General features: G+C 37.2%; 1 protein-coding gene across 4 annotated transcripts in view; it reads left to right on the forward strand.

The window, feature by feature from the left end:
* The window catches only part of LOC105486188 (SEC24 homolog D, COPII coat complex component), a 112,210-nt gene that overhangs the window by 57,274 nt on the left and 36,026 nt on the right, over window positions 1-18,910 (forward strand). For all 4 annotated transcript variants that reach the window (XM_011748909.3, XM_011748911.3, XM_011748912.2 and 1 more), the window contains exons 9-10: window positions 9,139-9,277; window positions 12,517-12,632. In XM_011748909.3, coding sequence (XP_011747211.2) covers window positions 9,139-9,277; window positions 12,517-12,632 — 255 coding nt within the window. The remainder of the gene's footprint in view (window positions 1-9,138; window positions 9,278-12,516; window positions 12,633-18,910) is intronic.

Consider the following 18,910-nt stretch of genomic DNA (forward strand, 5'->3'; position numbering starts at 1 on the left):
ACAGAAAGCCAAACACTGCATGTTCTCACTCATAGGTGGGAATTGAACAATGAGACCACTTGGACACAGGTTGGAGAACATCACACACTGGGGCCTGTTAGGGGTGGAGGACTGGGGGAGGGATAGCATTAGGAGAAATACCTAGTGTAAATAACGAGTTAATGGGTGCAGCAAACCAGCATGGCACATGTATACCTATGTAACAAACCTGCACATTGTGCACATGTACCCTAGATCTTAAAGTATAGTAAAAAATAAATGAATAAATAAATTCAGACCCTCACATAGAGGGAAATCTCTTTTTATGGCCTTATAAGGAAGTAAGACTAATGGAGGGAATACTTTGACTAATTTATAATTCTGCCAGAGAGACAAAGATAGTTTGCCTCTGGGCTTATTATTTTTAACACTTTTATCTTTAGAATATTTCACAACTTTCCTTTGAGGAGCAGAAAGCTGCCAATTGTTCTGTCATAGAAGAAAAAACACTAGATATAGAAGGGTTTCTAGTTTAAGATATATTAATCTTCCGTAGAACATTATACATTGTTGTAACAATGAAGTATGTTTTCTGCTAGTGGCCTATAACTAGACAACATGTAATTTTCCCATAGAGATAAAAGATAAATTATAATAGGTCAGAGATTGTAAGAAATGTGGCAAAATGTTGCTCAAGTGTAAAATTCTGGAGAGACAGTATCTTACTCGGAAGTTTTAAACATCTGTTCTAGCAAGAGAAATAATGCTGATCTTTGCAAATATGCCCATAACTTGCAATACTATGTCAGCATAACCTGATCCAAACAGACCATTTTTTGCTTAAGAATCGTTACCTACCATTGATAGTTTAGTTATGAACTAGGACAGGAAACCGGATTAGGGTGCTCTCTTAACTGCATTGGTATTTATTTTCCCTTCTGAAACTAAGGATGCCCTCTCACCAGGAGCTGCCCTTTCATAGACTTCAGTGTACAGTTTAACATGACCTTCCCACCAAAAAGCCCTCCTGGCGTTAGAGGCCTGGGTAGAAAGGTCACAGCTGTGCTTGCTTTAAAGCATTTTTGGCCATTCCAAGAGATGAATCTCCTAGTGTAGTTATCAGTGCATATTTTGGGATGAAAGCACATTAGGGTTCATTACACCCAGATCTTCTGTGATAAAAGAGCTGGCAGGTATCCTCAATTCCAAAGGAGACTTCTCTGTCTCCCTCCCCTTCCCCTCCCCTCCCCTCCCCTTCCCTCCCCTCCCCTCCCCTCTGCTTCCCTTCCTTCAGTTTTCCCCTCCCTCACTCCTTTCCTATCTCTCTTCCTTGTCATCCACTCAAATATTTATTGAGAATTTACTCTGTAATGTAGGCCCTTGGGATCAGTGGTGAAGGTGAAGCTAACATACTGCTGTTAACGGGTGAAGTTTTTTAGTTAGAAATTTAATTTAAAAATTGTTCATAGTATTCAAACATATTTTGAGTTTATTTAAAAAATCAACCCAAGAATTTAATGAATTGAGTGAAATATGAGATGATGAAACAAACAGAAATTCTTAAAACCCTTCATGATAATGTTAAAACATGTGATAGAATTTGCTAATTTATAAGCAGGTTTCAAAATTTATACCAAATGTACTATTTTTCCAAGAATATCGTTTTAATGAATGGTGAAATATCTTACCAACGTTTATCAGAATTCCTACCATGTAGTAACAACTGATTTTAGGTAGGGGTGTGTGTGCATCTGTCTGTTTGAAACCTGCTGGGTCAGTGTACTGCTACCCTACCTGGCTTTGAAGGCTCTCCTCAAAATCACTCCAGCCTTTCTCTTTATCTCCCTTCAGCCCAGCTGTTCGAGGCTACCTGCCTGCTGGTCACCAACAAACCCTGGGTTTTTCTTCCTGTGTTAAGCTGTTCTCACTGGTTGAAATTCTTACCTTCTCTCTTTCAGTGAACAAATAGCTCCTCATAAGTGCCCATATCTTCCTTGAATGAAGGCTTTCCTGACCCCTCTGAAGATTTCTTCTGGGTTTTTTTTTTTTTTTTTTTTTTTTTTTTGACCTTTTGCTTTAATACCTATCACAAGTTATCCTGAGCGTGTATTTGTGGGTACCTGAGATATTGTGTTTGTTCATTCAGAAACCATTGACTGACTCAGGTATTGTGCTACAGGAGATATAACAGTAAACAGGCTGGACCTGTGAGTCATGGATTTGAGAATGTAGTAGTGGTTTTGAAAAGTAAAATAGTGTTATGAGTGCTTTTAGGCACAAGGTTATATGGGAACATACAGCAATTAAATATGTCACCTGCAAGTGGCCTGGAATTAGACAACAAAATATAATTCTCCCTTGTGGATGAAAGGATCTTGAGGGGCCAGATTTAGACATGGTACAGGATTAGACAAAGCCTCTGAGAAGTCAGAAGAGAGAGGATACCGCTTCCATTGTAACAGGAGGAGAGAAAGGAAAATGTTGGAGAGATGCTGGTAAATTAGTGGGGAAAGGCAAGAGAGTTCTTACCTGAGGTTTTCTATTTTCTTTGTGAAGAAGAATGTAAGTTTACATTTACACCTCCTGCAAGGGAGGTGGAGAAGGAGCTTATGGGGAGGAGCTTAATAAGGATGCAAAGGTATGTGGCAGCTCCTATAGAGAATGGGAGAGACAAATGACCAGAGACAATTAGAATGCTTACCAGGGAGCATGGTTTAAGGGCTTCATTCACGTCACAGACCAGTGAGAATGGTACCTTTCTCTGAAACTGTATGCTTTTCTGCACATCCAGTCTGCAAGCTGTTTCTTGCACATATAGCATAGAGGACATAAATAGTTGGAATAAATCAGAATTCAAGCTATAGCTCTGCAGTTTGTTGCACAAGTCACTTCCTATCACTCACTGACCTTGCATTCCTCTGAACAATGTGGATGGGAATTCCCCACTCCCTGGGCTGTTAGCTCCTCAATATCAAATTGAAATTGAGAGCATTTTAAATGCTCTCAATAAATGAGAGCGTTTTAAACTACAAATGACCATAAGACCATAAAGATAATAGTTATGCTCTTACATTTATTATGAAAAGTCTGATTCAGTAAAAATTTTCAGTATTTTTCAATGAAAAGAAACCCAAAAATAAAAAACTAACTTCCAAATTAAAGAGGTATCCAAATCTAATACAAGCTGTAGGTACAGTTAGAACAAATAGACTCTCTAATAGTATTGTTCAAAGGAAAAAGGGAAAACAATCTCCCAAGTGTCACTAACAAGCTAACAAAACTATAATCTTCTGAAAGTGCAAAAAAAGCAAAGTTTTAGGTTAAGAGCCAATTAAAAACATTAGATTTTTTTAGTAAACATTATTTTTAAAAATATAAATATATTCTTAGAACTAATACAATGTATTAAGTGTCTTATCCTCAAGCTCTGTTTGTTTTTAGAAGACACATGATAGGATTTTATTTTTTAATTCAGAAAATATTCTTTAATTTCACACTTATTTTTAAAAGTCTAACTAGAATAGTACTGCTCTCTCAAAAGCACTTGTACAGTAAATAGCCTATTGAACTGTACCTTTTTTGTCCATGTAGGCCTAGTGAATGTCATATATGGTAAAGCTAAAAGTAGAAAGCACATATAAGCTGCTTCTCATATCTCTTTCACATGGAAATGTCTTTAATAAATGCAGTTGATACAGACTCTTTTCCTTTTAGCCTCTGGGCATAATCCTTTGGGAATCTGACTGACTCTGCTTATCTTCCAGCATGCCTAATAGTCTGAATGTTTAACATTTTTAAAGGATAGTTGTTCATCACAGGTTCTGGATTATCTTTTCACATACCATTTCCATGCTTCTACTTATATCCCCCAATTAATCCAAATTACCAACTGACCTCCTCTTGAGACAGCTCCAAAACAGAAGCAGCACTCCAATTCCAAGAAGTAGCCGCTTGTCAAAGTTACATTGCCGGTAGGAAATCACTGCTGCCAGAGAGATACATTTACAGTGATTTCCTGGGAAATACAAGTTGATGCTGAATATTATCCTTAATCAGGCTGGAAAACTGTGTAACATTTTGACAGATCTTATTTTAAATCTTCTCATCTTATTTAGATCTCATTGTAGGTAAAAATTTCTTTCCCATGATCAGTAACTGCTTAGCCAAGGTATTTCCTTCAGGCACTTTGTAAAGTAGAATATTGGTGCTGTGGGGACAACTGTAGAGTCCCAGGACGTTGATTACTTTCCTGAAGACTTATAATGGAGGAAATAAAGAGAGAGAGAGAAAAAAAAAAAAAAAAAAAAAAAGAAGGGGAGGAAGAAGTATACATTGAAAATGTAAAATAATTTTTTTTTAAAAATTAGTGAATAAGTGTTAGAGGGGAAAGTAGGTGGTTGAAGAGTTTGTGTGTATATATTAGAACTTACATGAACTCTGGTGCTGAAAGATAAGGAGAGTGGGTAGTGGGCAAATGAGAGAAGAAAGGAGAGATGGGCCCAGTTTCACCCAGCAGTGTCCTGGGTGTGGGCACGTATGACATTACTCATTCAGAGTATTCCTGAAATCTGGGCTTTGGCTACTCTGTCTCTGCCCTTTACCAGCACCATGCCTGTGATAGGATGTTCCAACAGGAAACTGGCGTTTGCTTTAGAAAATCATTTTTCTTCATCGCAGTGTACTGCCGAGTGCCAGGACGTACCAGATGTCACTGTTGCTTTGTTATTTTGTACCATGATGGCTAATGTGGGGAGTGGGCATGGACGCTGGCAGCAGGGCATTCGTGTCCTTGTTCTCTCTGCTTCCCAGGCCGTCATTAGGTTGCCTGCTCCACTCTGTGGCTCCCTATCCCAACCGCACCTCTGTTTCCCTACACACACTCAAGGAAAGTCGGCAGAGGATTAGGAACTTTAAAAATAAGTTTTTCTTGGCTATTAGTAAATTTGGCACATTCTGTAGTTTCTATACAATGTATGCATAAAATAGTCTTGTATTCCATGTTTATTTGTATTTTGTTTGGCCCAGAATATTTTTAAACCATTATCAAAAGTTTCTTCAAGAAAAGCATGTTCAGTTAAAAGTTATTAGAGTTACATGTAATAAATGTAGCGTGATTATCTTGGTTGTTTTCTTGCCTACTGATAAGGTGTATACAGATTTAATTTTTAGTTGCACAGTGCCACCTATTGGATCTATGGGATAAAAACACTTTGGTATTTAGCTGCTTTCTTTAGTTCCTCACTGCAATTCATTATTTTCCTAAAACAGAAATACTGTAGCCAGGCTTGGGTATTCACATTTTTCTTAATAATATAGATGCCAAAACAAAAATACACACAGCCTACAAACTTGATACAGATTTTTCATGTTGGGTCTTTCTATACTGTACTTTATTTTCTTTGAGCATCTGTGTTTGTTTTGGAAATACAATCTGTGAACAGTTTAACATTGCCTTTCTAAGCTGAAAAGAGCCTTAAAAAGAGCTGTTTATGATGTTCTCCCAAGTATTGTTTCTCCTCATATCCTGTTTTTTTTTCATTGCATTTGTATGTACTTTTTTGTTTACTGTCTTTCTACTCTGCTACACTGTAAGTCCCTCAAAGGTACCTGTGGTACAAATGTTAAAGTTACCCAAGAGAATGGCAGGAATACTTGGAAAACTGGTAATGTATTCAAATAAGAAGACTTAAAATTTTACTAGAGGTATTAAGAAGGTATTGGTAGATACATCTTGATGTCTACTACTTTTATATGGAAAAATAATCAAAAGTTGTTTTGTTTTGTTTCTTAATTGTTGGATATCATTTTAGTACTAAGCCTCATTTCTTAGAATGATATTCTCACTTGTGGTCCAAAATCAACCAGTATTATATACATACACAAGAGATGCATTTTTTTCAATTAAAGCACTTTTTGTAAAATTAGTATCAGCATAGTATTTGGCACACCCCTGTTAATCCAAAAATACGAGGAAAAGATTCACATTTTTCCTCAGCCTCCCTATCACTTTCATGTTGTGTAAACTCACGCCACACAAGGCCAGAACCAAACAATAGCCAGGTGAGGTTTTTATAGCCAGTCTTTCTATCTTTTCTCTTTTCCACTTAAGAGAAAAACAGAAAAGAAAGGGCAGACAAGGATATACTAAGAGCTAAATATTAAAGTACATTTGTAAACAAAAATTTTTAAAATCGGAAAATATTTCTGAGGTAAATATAATTCCCTTGGTAAGGAAAAAAGATAACTTAGGCAATGTTTTGAAAAGTAATTTGATTTTTTTAAAAAGCCATACACACCAAGATCGAACTCAAAAGAAAAGTAAGGTTAGCGATTTATGAGCTCATGCACACTACTATAGTGCAGATAAGCCGACATCTGGAGAGTGCAAAGGGAAATCTCTGATGGTTTTCAACATGGCCTGAGAGAGATGAAACAAGCCAGTGTAATTTAGAAGCCCTTGCCCTGTTGCCTGAAAATAAAATGTAAACAGTTAAAAAGCTTTTAACATTCTTTACTGTCACCTCAGTTGTCTGAAGACCTTACTTACCTATCCATCATCTGGTTTCTAAAAAAGTGAAAATTGAAAAAACTGTAAGTGTATTTAATAGCCTAGACACAGTCATGACTTGACTCCAGTTTCTTGTTAGACATTCATTTTCAGTCCTGCAAGTTTGAATCTGCCAGGACTGGAATGCATAGGTGTTCATTGCCGACAATTTCACAGTAACTTTGGGCTGGGCCTGACTTTGAGCAAATCATATCAGTGATAATAAGGTCAAATTTCCTTCCATTACTTTTGGCTTGTCTAGCAAATAATTAGATCATATTTGGTTTCTAAAATCAGGGGATTTGTTACAGCCTTTGAACTTTTTGAAAATAAAAGGATGAGAAAAGTAAACTTGGCTGAGTGAATGGAAACTGCAGAATGTCTCCCAATTTTAACTTCCGAAAGCATCTCCTGATCTGAGAGGTTGGAGTTGTGGAACAGAGCAGTAACTGGAGTCATGATTGGTAATTGCACTTTTAATCCAGTGGAAGCTACCTGAACAGCAGGTTCTTATTCTCCCACTTGTTATTCTTCTAGCTCTCCATTTATTGTTCTAAGAATCTTTTTTTGTACTTGCATGTTTTTGCTTCTCTATTGCCTCCTCAAATAATTTCTTCCTGTTACCAGCTGAAGAGAACAAATATTTGTCACTATATGCCTTTCTAACAAAAAGTTTGTCTGAAAGAGTGGTGTATACATCAGATATTTGAATTTGTATGTGTGACTATGTATTTAAATAAAATTCCTAGAGTGTTTTAAAAATGCATTCTGCCTCTCAACTTTTAACCATTGGAGTGTATCAGAATCTCCTGAAAGTTTATTCTCTGTCTTCTAGATCATGTTTACAATAATGTTTTACAGTAACTGACCAGGTAGCCTTCAGGACCTGAAGCCCATCTCATACTTATCCTCCTGTCAAAGATGACTCTGTCCTGAGCTGAGTGGTTTTGAGAGAGGAAAGACTGTTCCAGATAAAAATTTTCCAATTACTTTTTGCCAGGCACAATGCTGTGAACTGCACATGTATTACTCACCTAATCCTTGTCACAACCCCTACCTGTGGGGCACCAGAGTCAGGCCCGTGCTGTGGATCAGAAGCGACCATAAACAAGAAAATCCAATCTGTCTTCTGGCTTTCTTGGGGCAAGAAGTGAGGAAGAGGGCAGTGCAGAAATAGAAGGGAATGATTAAGGAAAAAATTTAAATCCTTCCCCTGATTCTTTTGAGTATTGTGTTAAACCTGTTTTTTTCTGCTCTGAGACCTCCCAACTGATTTCTGAAACCTCAGCTTTCACGTTGAACATCTGGGCAGGGACAATGGGGGATCTTGGTTTTCTAAGACTGGAGCAGAAAACAGCCTGATACCCCCACCCCACTGACCTCCTGCTCTTCAGGCCTCCATTCAAAAGCAGTCTGCTTTATTTATATCTTTTTCAGTAAAGAAAAATTAAATTGACATGCCAAAGCCTGCAATTCTCAAGTTTTTCTTTAAATGTTATCTTTAAGGAGATTCACAAAAACAAGGATCTCTGTGGTTTTCTCCTGAAAGCCGTAAGTGTTGGGAAAGCAGACTTAATGCTGAACTTTTTTACTTCTAAACTGTAAAAGATGTATCATGCCTTCTATGTATGTTTATGAGGAAGAAGCAATTGAATGATTTATTTTTTCAGTTCTGGCAAAGTAGGGCCAGCCACACTGTGAGTATTCTGTGAAACATTTCTTTCTAATAAAGTAACAGAAAAGGTAGATCAGCCTCCTTGCCTAAATAAATGAACATTATTGCATATTTCTTCAAATAGTTGCATTTTTGAAGAAATAATTGATGTGCTTTGGGGGAACTATGTAGGCAGCATACTGCTATGCAAACTAGAATGTCTAAAATCAGACCTAACTCTCTTTATTTATAATCTATGAAGAAACTTAGCAAAATGTGTGACACAAGTTGTCTAGAATGTTTTTAACGTAAGAATAATTAAGTATTATTACCATCACTGTATGTTTGTCTCCACACACATATTGGCAAATATGCATACACACATAGACATAAATATGCATATATTGATATATCCTTATAAATGAGATAAACTTAAATTAACTTTTGTTTGAATATTCTGGACAACATCTTATAGCTTTGAATTCATGTGTTATCAATAAAGACATTTTTACTGTCTTGGGGCAAAAGCTAAGAGTTGAGTTCCTTAAAAATTGCCACTAGGCCAGGTGAAGTGGTTCACGCCTGTAATCCCAGCACTTTGGGAGGCCAAGGTGGGTGGATCACCTGCGGTCAGGAGTTCGAGACCAGCCTGGCCAACATGGTGAAACCTCGTCTCTACTAAAACTACAAAAATTAGCCAGCCGTGGTGATGGGCATCTGTAATCACAGCCACTCGGGAGACTGAGGCTACTCGCTTGAACCCTGGAGGCAGAGATTACAGTGAGCAAAGATCATGCCATTGCACTCCAGCTTGGGTGACAGAGCAAGACTCTGTCTCAAAAAAAAAAAAAAAAAAAAAAAGAAAAGAAAAAATCCTGCCATTAAAAGACTTTCCAAATTATAATACCTAGAAATCCTACACTCATCTGTTCATTTAATTTTTCTTGTTTCTCCATAGAGTCCCCTTTACTTGGTAAATCACGGTGAGAGTGGACCAGTCAGATGCAACAGGTGCAAGGCCTACATGTGCCCATTTATGCAGTTCATTGAAGGAGGAAGGAGATATCAGTGTGGATTTTGCAACTGTGTGAATGATGGTAAGCAGTGCTGTTAAAAGCTCTTTGTGAAATTCTTTATTAAGTCAAATGTGTTGTACTTCTTAGTTTAGGAAAAGCATACATTCTTTTTTCTATATAGCAGTACCTTCTTTATAATTTCTCTAGAAGGAAACCAACTATGACAGGCTCTGTTTGGGAAATTTAAACCCCTTTGAACCTTAGGTAATTACATGAGCCCCACATGGAAGTTGAAATATTTCTTAGAAAACTAACTGTAGGGGGAAAATTTTTATTTCTTAATCCCCTTCCACAAAGCCTCAGTGGGAAAGAAAATAAGATTTTTACCTCTTGTGATTACAGATGATAAACTTGGGAGACGTCTCCTCTTTTTTCACTCCTCAAGGTTATTCTTGAATATGAGCTCATTGATACTTAGGAAAAGCTTAGGTATAACCAAGGGCTTTAACACTTATGTAGATTTTTTTTTTCACGCTGATGTAAATGTTGGATTGTTTAAGGAGGAAGGAATGTAGGGCTTTCCCATATTCATTATATTTTGTTTTATTCCAGTACGAATTTACTGATGTTGAAGAAAACTGCAGCATTGCTGAAAGTGTTCTTACATTTATTACATTTATAACATGTCTTTGTATTTTTCATTATTTGTTGTTAAATGAGGTACATACTGAGGCTGAGAACATTCTTATATTCATTGACATTTTTTGAACCATGTGATGATGATTATGAGTTTTCTTCTCTCTTTCTTATCTTTGTAGACAGGCTTCCCTGCAGGTAATTAGATTTGAAGAACATATAGCACTGTCTGCCCATGAACACATGGTTCTACCCATGGGTGCTGGCTACTCCCTAATGCCAACTGAGCTGGGGACAGTATTCCTCCTACATCATTGCATTCATGGCATCTTGGCTGTGAGCATTCTCTGGTGGGAGAGTGCTGCTTGCCTTCTTGTTTCCCTGCCCTCTTATCTCGCACACACAGAGTCCACGACTTTACCCAACTTAGGGTGCCAGAGACTGGCCTTGCAAGTGCTTCTCATGCAGACCTTTGGTCAGTTCTTAAATTCAGTTGCTGTGGAGTTGAATCATTGGCTTCTAGACTCATCCCAGACTATGGCCTAAGCCTCTTGGTACGTCTCTCTCCTTGCATTAACTGTGGCTTCCACTCAGTGCAAATTGGATATCCCATTGAGACCAGATTCTGTTAGTTCTCTACCCTTACTTCTCTTTCTAAGGAAGATCTTGTTTCCTCTCTCAACCTGGATGAAATCTGCATCCAAATTCATGGCTATCATTCAGTCTTGGGACCTGGATTTCAGGAACCCTGTGACAATTCATTTCTCTGTGCTTTAGTTTTAGAGGAAAAAATCCTGAGAAGGGACAGAGGCTTCTCCCAAAGCATTTGGACAGAGTCCTCCAGCGAGCCCACCAGCTCCTCAGATGTCTTCACCCAAGCCCCCAGCTTTCTTAGAAAGGTGACCAAAATCATACCCACCATGAAGAGCAGCAAGGATCTTCAGTTTGCTGTGACTCTTTGGCCTCCTACCCAAAGTGTCGGCTCAGGGCCTTAAAAGGCCCAGCCACTTCCAGGAAGAGAAAAACGACTCAGAATTCTTGTGTCTCAACACAGCAGATTATGTTCCCTCAGGTATCCATTCCTAGGAAGCTGCCATGTTTATTTTCCAATAGAATTATTCATACTAGGCTTAAATATTTGTCCCTATAAGGAAGCTGGACTCCCATAGATGTATGCTGACACCTATCTTCTTCATTTAGGTTTAACAAAGACAGAGGTTTGTTGGAGTTAGAAAGGACCCAGCAGGCTTGCTTTCGTGGTTCCACTCTTATTTCCTTGCAAAGTGTCCAGAGATTGCCCAGTGGGGAATATGTGTGGTCAGAGACATGCAGGAAGACAGGGGCCAAAGGGTAGTGCATGATTTATGGTATGACTTGAAAGTTGGCTTATAAAAGATGATAGACAATATTAAATGCTAATGAATATAAAAGAAAATTTAAAAGGAAAACATTTCACATATTACATTTCTGTGTGTAGATGAGAATGAATTGTATGTTATACTATGTGGAAACTACTGTACTATGCATTCTAAGATAGCCAAGGCAGCATCCTCCATCTCATCTAAATGTAGCAAAATAGCAATTGAAGACCCTCAAAGCTTACTTAGCTCAGCTGAGCCTGTCAGTTTCTACTTCTGTAATCTTTTCAAGAGTTGAATCTTCCAAATTCAGAGATCCATATGTGCATAAGAACCTTATAAAACTTACTTTAAAAGAAATGGCCATGATACAGTAACAACGTAGAAAAATCAAGCTTCAGTGGTTTTTTTTTTTTTTTAAAAAAGAACAACCTCAGAAAACAGTCTTGTTATTCTTATGTCAGTTTCACAGCTAAAAATAAATAATGCCGAATTGTTGGTTTAAAAACGAGATGCATTATTTGTACAGTTTTTACAATGGTAATGTTGTTCTTTACAAAAAGCTTAAAACCAGAGCATTCATTGGTAGTTTTTCTGAATACTTTTATTGGCAGTGGTTTAGTAGCCAGCCCTATTAATCTCAAGGCAACAGGAGTTCGTTTTTACAGAGATACCAGGCCATATTTGTCCAAGTGTTCAGTATGTGACTCATAAGTGTTCCCGTGCTATTGGATGACTTCCAGATCTTTGCCAGAACTAACCTTCTTAGACATTTGAATCAAATTAAAGTTCCTTAGCTGAGATCTTAGTGGTGTAGTCTTTCCCTAATACAGTAATCCTCTCCACTCTTAAGCCCAAACATTAAAGATTACCATGCAAACTCCACATGGGTGAAGACGTCTCTTAATTAAAGCATAATAAATATTGTAGTTCATAGTATAGTTCAAATAACGAATGTTTATTTCTATTAGGTATATTAAAAATTCAAATAGAAAAGTCAGAATTCTTTTTAAAAGAGGTAATAAAATGGGGACAATTGAATTTGGGTTGTGACAACTTAGAAACACCAATACTTTTATACCCTGTTTCTCTAGGATGGTCTAAATCATAAACGTTCTTTGTCATCAATAACTTATAGAAGAGGAACCCTCCTCTTTTCCAAGACATATTTTTAAAATAGTAGGTATTTACGATATGCTACATTCCAGCTTTAAAATACATTTTTCCTGATGCTAACTCCTTTCCTCCCATAATAAGTTTTGAGAACTTACTAAATTGTCTGTTTATGAAAACAAAATATTTTCTTTCCTATTTTGTTTTTATTAGTTCCACCATTCTATTTCCAACATCTGGACCACATTGGAAGAAGACTGGACCACTATGAGAAACCAGAGTTATCTCTAGGATCTTATGAATATGTTGCCACTTTGGATTATTGCAGAGTAAGTGTTCCCAGAACTTCAAGTGTTTATACATTGATGTTAAATTCAAGTGAATAACTTTCATATGTAAAGAACTGACTCTTGATTCGCAAACAAAGCATTTTGGTGGTACCGTGGAGTGGTAGAAATGCATAAGACACAGATCCCATCTTCTAGGTTGTTAACATGATTCATCTGCCAAACCATCTACTGGAGGGATTATTTTTAAAAACTGAAATGTGGTGTCAGAAATAGAAAATAATAATTTCTCTTCCCTGCCAGACAGAATACAGCTGGTTCTTAATGCAATAGTTCCATACGGTGCCTCTGCCTCCCTTATTCTGTAAAGAGTCTCAGAAAACTTCCCATCCAAGAGAAGAGCTCAACCAAACTTGTTAGTAGGACTATTGATGTGTTTCTGTACCTCCCTTCACTCCCGTTGCTACCACAATGGTTTGGGCTCTCAGAATCCCCCTTACACTGTCTATCTCAGCAGGCTGAGATCCTCGCCTTTGATTTTTCTGCTCTATAATGTGACCATAAGACACGCCCCCACACTCACTGCCTCCCATAAACCTCTATTGGTTATTTCTTTTCTAAAAAATTAAATTTAAAAAGATTTAGCTTTCTTTATAAGGCCGTTAAGCATTGCCCCCCAAACTATCACCTCAGCTGTATCTTCAGTTATACAAAACTTTGCACAGTGTACTCTGAACTCAGCCCCTTTGACAATTCCATGCCTTTATACCAGATGTTCATTTGACCAGAATATCTTTCCATTCTCCTGTCACATCTATACATACCCCAACTGGCAAACCCCTCTCTTTTCTGTAATGCCTGGCTGAAATTTTATTGTGTGTATGCATATGCAACTTTCTCTGTCTTTATCATGGTAATTATTTACTATAGGTTCTGTTTTTTCATGGAATTTGGTCTATATCTCTATTTTAGCATTTATCCCCATGGAATTTAAATCTTCTTACATGTCTGCCATCTTCATAGATTCTGATATCCTAGTCATCTTTATGACATTTACCACACTATCTGCCACAGGATAGGAGTTGATCAGTGTACGTGGAATGAATAAAAGAATGAATTTGCGGGTATTACTATTCCCAGGACTAGCCATTTCCCTTGTCCAGTATCACAATGACACCATTATGGGTACCTTGCAGGGCTTTAAAATTCTTCACTGATTTGAAAATCACATCTTCTTGGGTATCGTTCGGATTTCAGCACATATCTGAAGCACCATGTGTGGACTTGAAGAAACAGGGTCATTCTAACTTATTTTCTTATTTTCTCTTCTAAAAATGAGTGCCTACTAATGCCCAATTCCCAGAAAACAGCTTCTGACCCACAGATTTCTTTCATAGATGTCTGCGGGGGAGCAGTCACATATTGAGTATAGATGATAATGAACATTTTTCCTAACTAGAATTTTTTTCAATTGACTGGGCCTTAAAATTTTTTTCCACTAACATAACTTATTGCATTGATTTTACTGCTTCATATGATTATTTTGCAATATATTACACAGAACTAGTTGTTAAAATGTAATGCATTATTAGTTTAAGATGTTGCAACATCTGAACATACTTGGGGAAATTTAGGAATATTTTTGCTACAGATGCTTTATTTTAGGCAAGAAGCATGTCCTAAAATACAGTGACTTTTGGACAGTTTATGTGTTCCTAATTGCTGTTAACTGAAGGAGAACCATTGGGCAACACACAAACATTTAATGTTTTAATTCAATGTAAGAAAGCCATTGTAACTAATGATGGAAAATTTATTCGCTGATCTTTGCAACCATAGTATAAATCTAACCCTGCTCTCAGTTTCTAGTTCTCTGCCAAAAAAGCGACATGATCTTGATTATATGCTTTTTTAGTAGAAACTTAGGCAGAGAGTCAAATCTGTTTCTGGGAACAAAAGTCTTAGTATCTTCAAACTCTGTTATCTGGAAATATTCCAGAAGTCTAATTGATGGGAAATCTCGCCCAGCCAGGCAAGGAACCAAATAACAATTGTACATTTTGAAGAACTTTTCGTAAGCATAATCTTCCTTTTATTATTCCAAGTAGAGTTCATAATAAATATGCTGTAAACATCTTCAAATTTAATTATAATTTAAAATGTAAATGAAGTATAATGATGAGTTGGCTTAGCTATTCAGACAATGAAAAAGCTTATTTAATTTGTACGTGTATTTTTTACACCATGCACTTGGAAAGAGGAATTACAAAATCACATTTTCCTATTCATCTTGGCTCATCTTAATGTTGATTTTAGATAGTAAAATTAACATTTATTGAACATTTACCATGTGTCAAGCTGTAGGCTAAATTCCTTCTATGTATCGTATCATTTAGTCCTCACGGTGAACGCATGTGGTGCGTACCATCATTATTTGAGGAAACTTGGGCTTAGAGACTGCGTAAGTGCCAGCTTCAGGCCATACATCCAGAAAGTAGTGGAGCCAGACTGAAAACCGTGTCTGTGTGACCACAGAAGCCCTATTTTCTAATCAGTACATTGTGTATACGTGAGCAAGTATTAACACAATCATCCTGGAATTGCCTTGGAAAAAAAAAGGCCTCAGCTTTGTCATATGACTGAGAGTTCGTCATTAATAAGTTTATGGAATATAGCTACATGGAAAGTGTACTTGAAATGTGAAGTCTCCTTCCAAGTCAGCTTTTTTTTTTTTTTTTTTCTCCTGAACAAAAATGTAGTTTCTTCACTTAATTCACTTTGACATTACCAGATGCCTAACATGTCTAAGGTACTTGTCTGTGTGCCGTAAGGCATAACAAAATTAGCAGGATGATAAACTTGCTCTCAAGGTACTTACAATGTATAGACCTGATAAGAAATGTAAATAATTTTCATATAAACTCAAATATGATAAATGCTGTAAGAATAGAACAATCATAGTGCCATAAGAAAACAGGATTGGGAAGGCTTCATAGAGGAAGTAACATTTGAGCTGATTAAACTATGAGCCTGGACACGGTAACTAGAACAGTGAGCAGAAACAATTTCACAAACATATTGACAATTTACTCAGATTTCTTTAGGGGCTAGGCAGACATTGTAGATGAAGTGACGTGGACCGGGATAATTACAGAGTATATTCCCCCTTCCCTCAAAACACATTCAAATTCAAATATATTTTGAAACACTGTGCCAAGCAAAACACTTTCCAGCCAAATTCTTGGCTTAAGCCCACTAGTCTGTGACTTCTGGACAGGAGATATTTTGGAAATGTCAGCCACTTAAATTGTTGGGAGAATGCGTATTGGGAATAATGGGAAGTAAAGCTGGGACGTTGTTTTGAGACACACAGTCTATCTTTTTATTTTCCCCCGGGTCCAGCATCGTATCTTTGATTTCTTAGGTTTTTATACATGTTTGTTAAATGAGTGTCATGGTAGGTCTTGAATGTCAGGCCATTGAAGAACTTACATTAATTCAATAGGCCATGAGAACAATTAAAGGTGAAGGTGGAGTTGTTCCATTCATTCATCCATTAACTCAGTCAACAGTTGATGAGCAGCACTCTTTGTGGTGCCATGCTCTGTGCTAGGCTCTGAGGACTCAGTAAACTTCCTGTTCTCAGAGAAGGTAGCATTTGTGATCTGTATTGAGCCTCAGACAGTTTATTCTGACAGCAGTCTGTATAATGAGAGGAGATATTAGAGGCAAGGGTGCATTAGAAATTAATGTAGTCGTCCAACTAAGAGAAAATGAGGATAGTATGGTAATTCCCCAAAAAAATTAAAAATAGAATTACTGGCTGGGCACAGTGGCTCATGTCTGTAATCCCAGCATTTTGGGAGGCCAAGACGGGAAGATCACGAGGTCAGGAGTTTCAGACCAGCCTGGCCAACATAGTGAAATCCCATCTCTACTAAAAATACACACATACACATACAAAAATTACCTGGGCATAGTGATGGCACCTGTAATCCTAGCTACTTGGGATGCTGAGGCAGGAGAATCGCTTGAACCCGGGAGGTGGAGGTTGTAATGAGCCGAGATCGCACCACTGCACTCCAGCCCGGGTGACAGTGCAAGACTCCATCTGGAAAAAAAAAAAAAATGAATTACCATATGACCTAGCAGTTTCACTTCTGGGTATATACCCAAAATAATTGAAAGCAGAGTCTCAAAAAGATATTTGTATATCCATGTTCATAGTAGCAGTATTCACAATAGCCAAAAAGGAGGAAGCAACCAGGTGTCTATCGACAGAAGAATGCATAAGCAAAATGTGGTATATACGTATAATGGAATATTATTCAGCCTCAAAAAGGAAGGAAAGTCGGACCCATGCTACAACATGGATGAATGTTGAGGATGTTATACTAAGTAAAATAAGCCAGCCACAAGAAGGATAAATATGGAATGATTCTATATGAGGTATGTAGAGTAGTCAAATTCCTAGAGATAGAACATGGGATGGTGATTGCCAGGTGCTGCAGAAAGGAAACAGAGGTTGTTTAATGGGTACAGTTTCAGTTTTGCAAGCTGAAAAGCATTCTGTGATGGATGGTGGTAATGGTTGCACAGCAATGTGAGTGTACTTAATGCCACTGAACTGTACACTTGAAATGGTTAAGATGGCAATTTTTATGTTTTCTTTGCCACAATTAAAAATAATAGACAAAGAGAGAAATTGAGGATCTAAATTTGGCTACTGGAACTAAAAGAGCCACATGGGCCTTCACAATTAATTGGTTGTGGATGCTAAATGAGGTGGACAATTCCATGGAGACAGAGAGATTTCAAGCCCAGGTTATTTTAGCTTATTGTGTTTTTTTATAAGTTTCTTATAGGAAAGACCAGTATAGTGGGAGAAATGTTGTCATAATCTCTAAAATTTTGAGTCTACAGTGCTGGCAGAACTTTTATATGGATGTGTAGTTAATTGGAATGCTGGTCTTGAGCTCAAAGGGAATCACGATGAGAGAGAATTTGAAGAGTTGCCTATATAGAGGTGCTGGTTAAAACTGAGCAAATGAACAAGATTTATGTGATGGACATGGGTGGGAGGAGAGAAGTTGGGTAAAGATGAGAAAATGAAAAACAGAAGCAACAGTTAGAGAACTGGGAGAGGAAATGATGTTCCAGTGTTCTGGCAGCTAAGAGAGCCAAAGTGGTCTGGTGTGCCTAAAGTTGCAAAGAGATAGAAGAGATCTAGGATGAGAGCTGGATTTTTATTTCAAGTCACTGTAGTTTGCAGTCTGGATGGTTCAGTGACCTTAAAGAGAGCAGTTTTAGTAAGTTGGCATGGAAAACCAGCATTTTATAGAGTACATACATGTTAAGCTTGGCTGGACAAAGCCAGCTGGATTGAATGGGTAGGGTAATAGATTAAGAAAGCTAATGATAAAGCCCTGACAGTTACCTAGGCGCAAGATGACAAGCTTTCAGATGGTTATGAGTAGGGATGGGCCAAAACATCGTTAAAGAATCATTCTGAAACTGAAAACAATGGGACTCAGTTATTGAAGGAAAAGGAACAGCCAAATCTAATTTCACACTTTAAAGCCTTGAGTTGGCATATAGTGATGTTATTCCCATATAGAGAAATGGGAAGAGAATGTGATTTAGAGGAATGATGAACTAATTTTGAATATTTCACCAGTTATAGTGAAGCATTTCTGTAGAAATGTGCAAGTTGGAGATATGGAAAATATTCCATGAGGAATTGGTAATGCTGATAGAAGAGATTACAAGAATGGTACAGCACACTTGGGTTTGTCACAAAGAGGTTTTGGTTTAACTAATGGAAATGGCTGTTATTTTCATCCGTTATATATGCTGATATAAATCAGCATAAGTCTATGCTGTGAATTAAAGTAGGTGTGAATCAGGAATGATTTGCAATAAAAATTATTCACATAGACAGCAGAGTTCCTTCATTTCTTTGTTGGTCTGATTTTGGTAAAAGTTTTCAGGATGATGATTTTTAAGTCCTATAATTTGTTTTTATTTAAAATGAAGGATTTTGTTTTAAAAAGTTATATCTAGCCTTGTAGTGGATATAGAATAAATCAGTAAGATAATTTACAGACATTGTTGTCTAATTTTAAAATAATTACAATACAATTTTAGAACATTTTTGTTTATTTATTATAAAGTTAAAAATTAAGTTGGTCTAAATTCTTTATTCTGTAGTGTAGGTCACTAGAGTTGTTTGCCTGTGGCTCTCTTTTCTAAATATTTTGTAAGATGCAACTGAAGGATCACTTCCTAAAAGCTGTTTGAACACCAGCCAGTAAAGGGAG

The sequence above is a fragment of the Macaca nemestrina genome, chromosome 3, assembly GCF_043159975.1.
Source record: "Macaca nemestrina isolate mMacNem1 chromosome 3, mMacNem.hap1, whole genome shotgun sequence".
Lineage (NCBI taxonomy): Eukaryota > Metazoa > Chordata > Mammalia > Primates > Cercopithecidae > Macaca > Macaca nemestrina.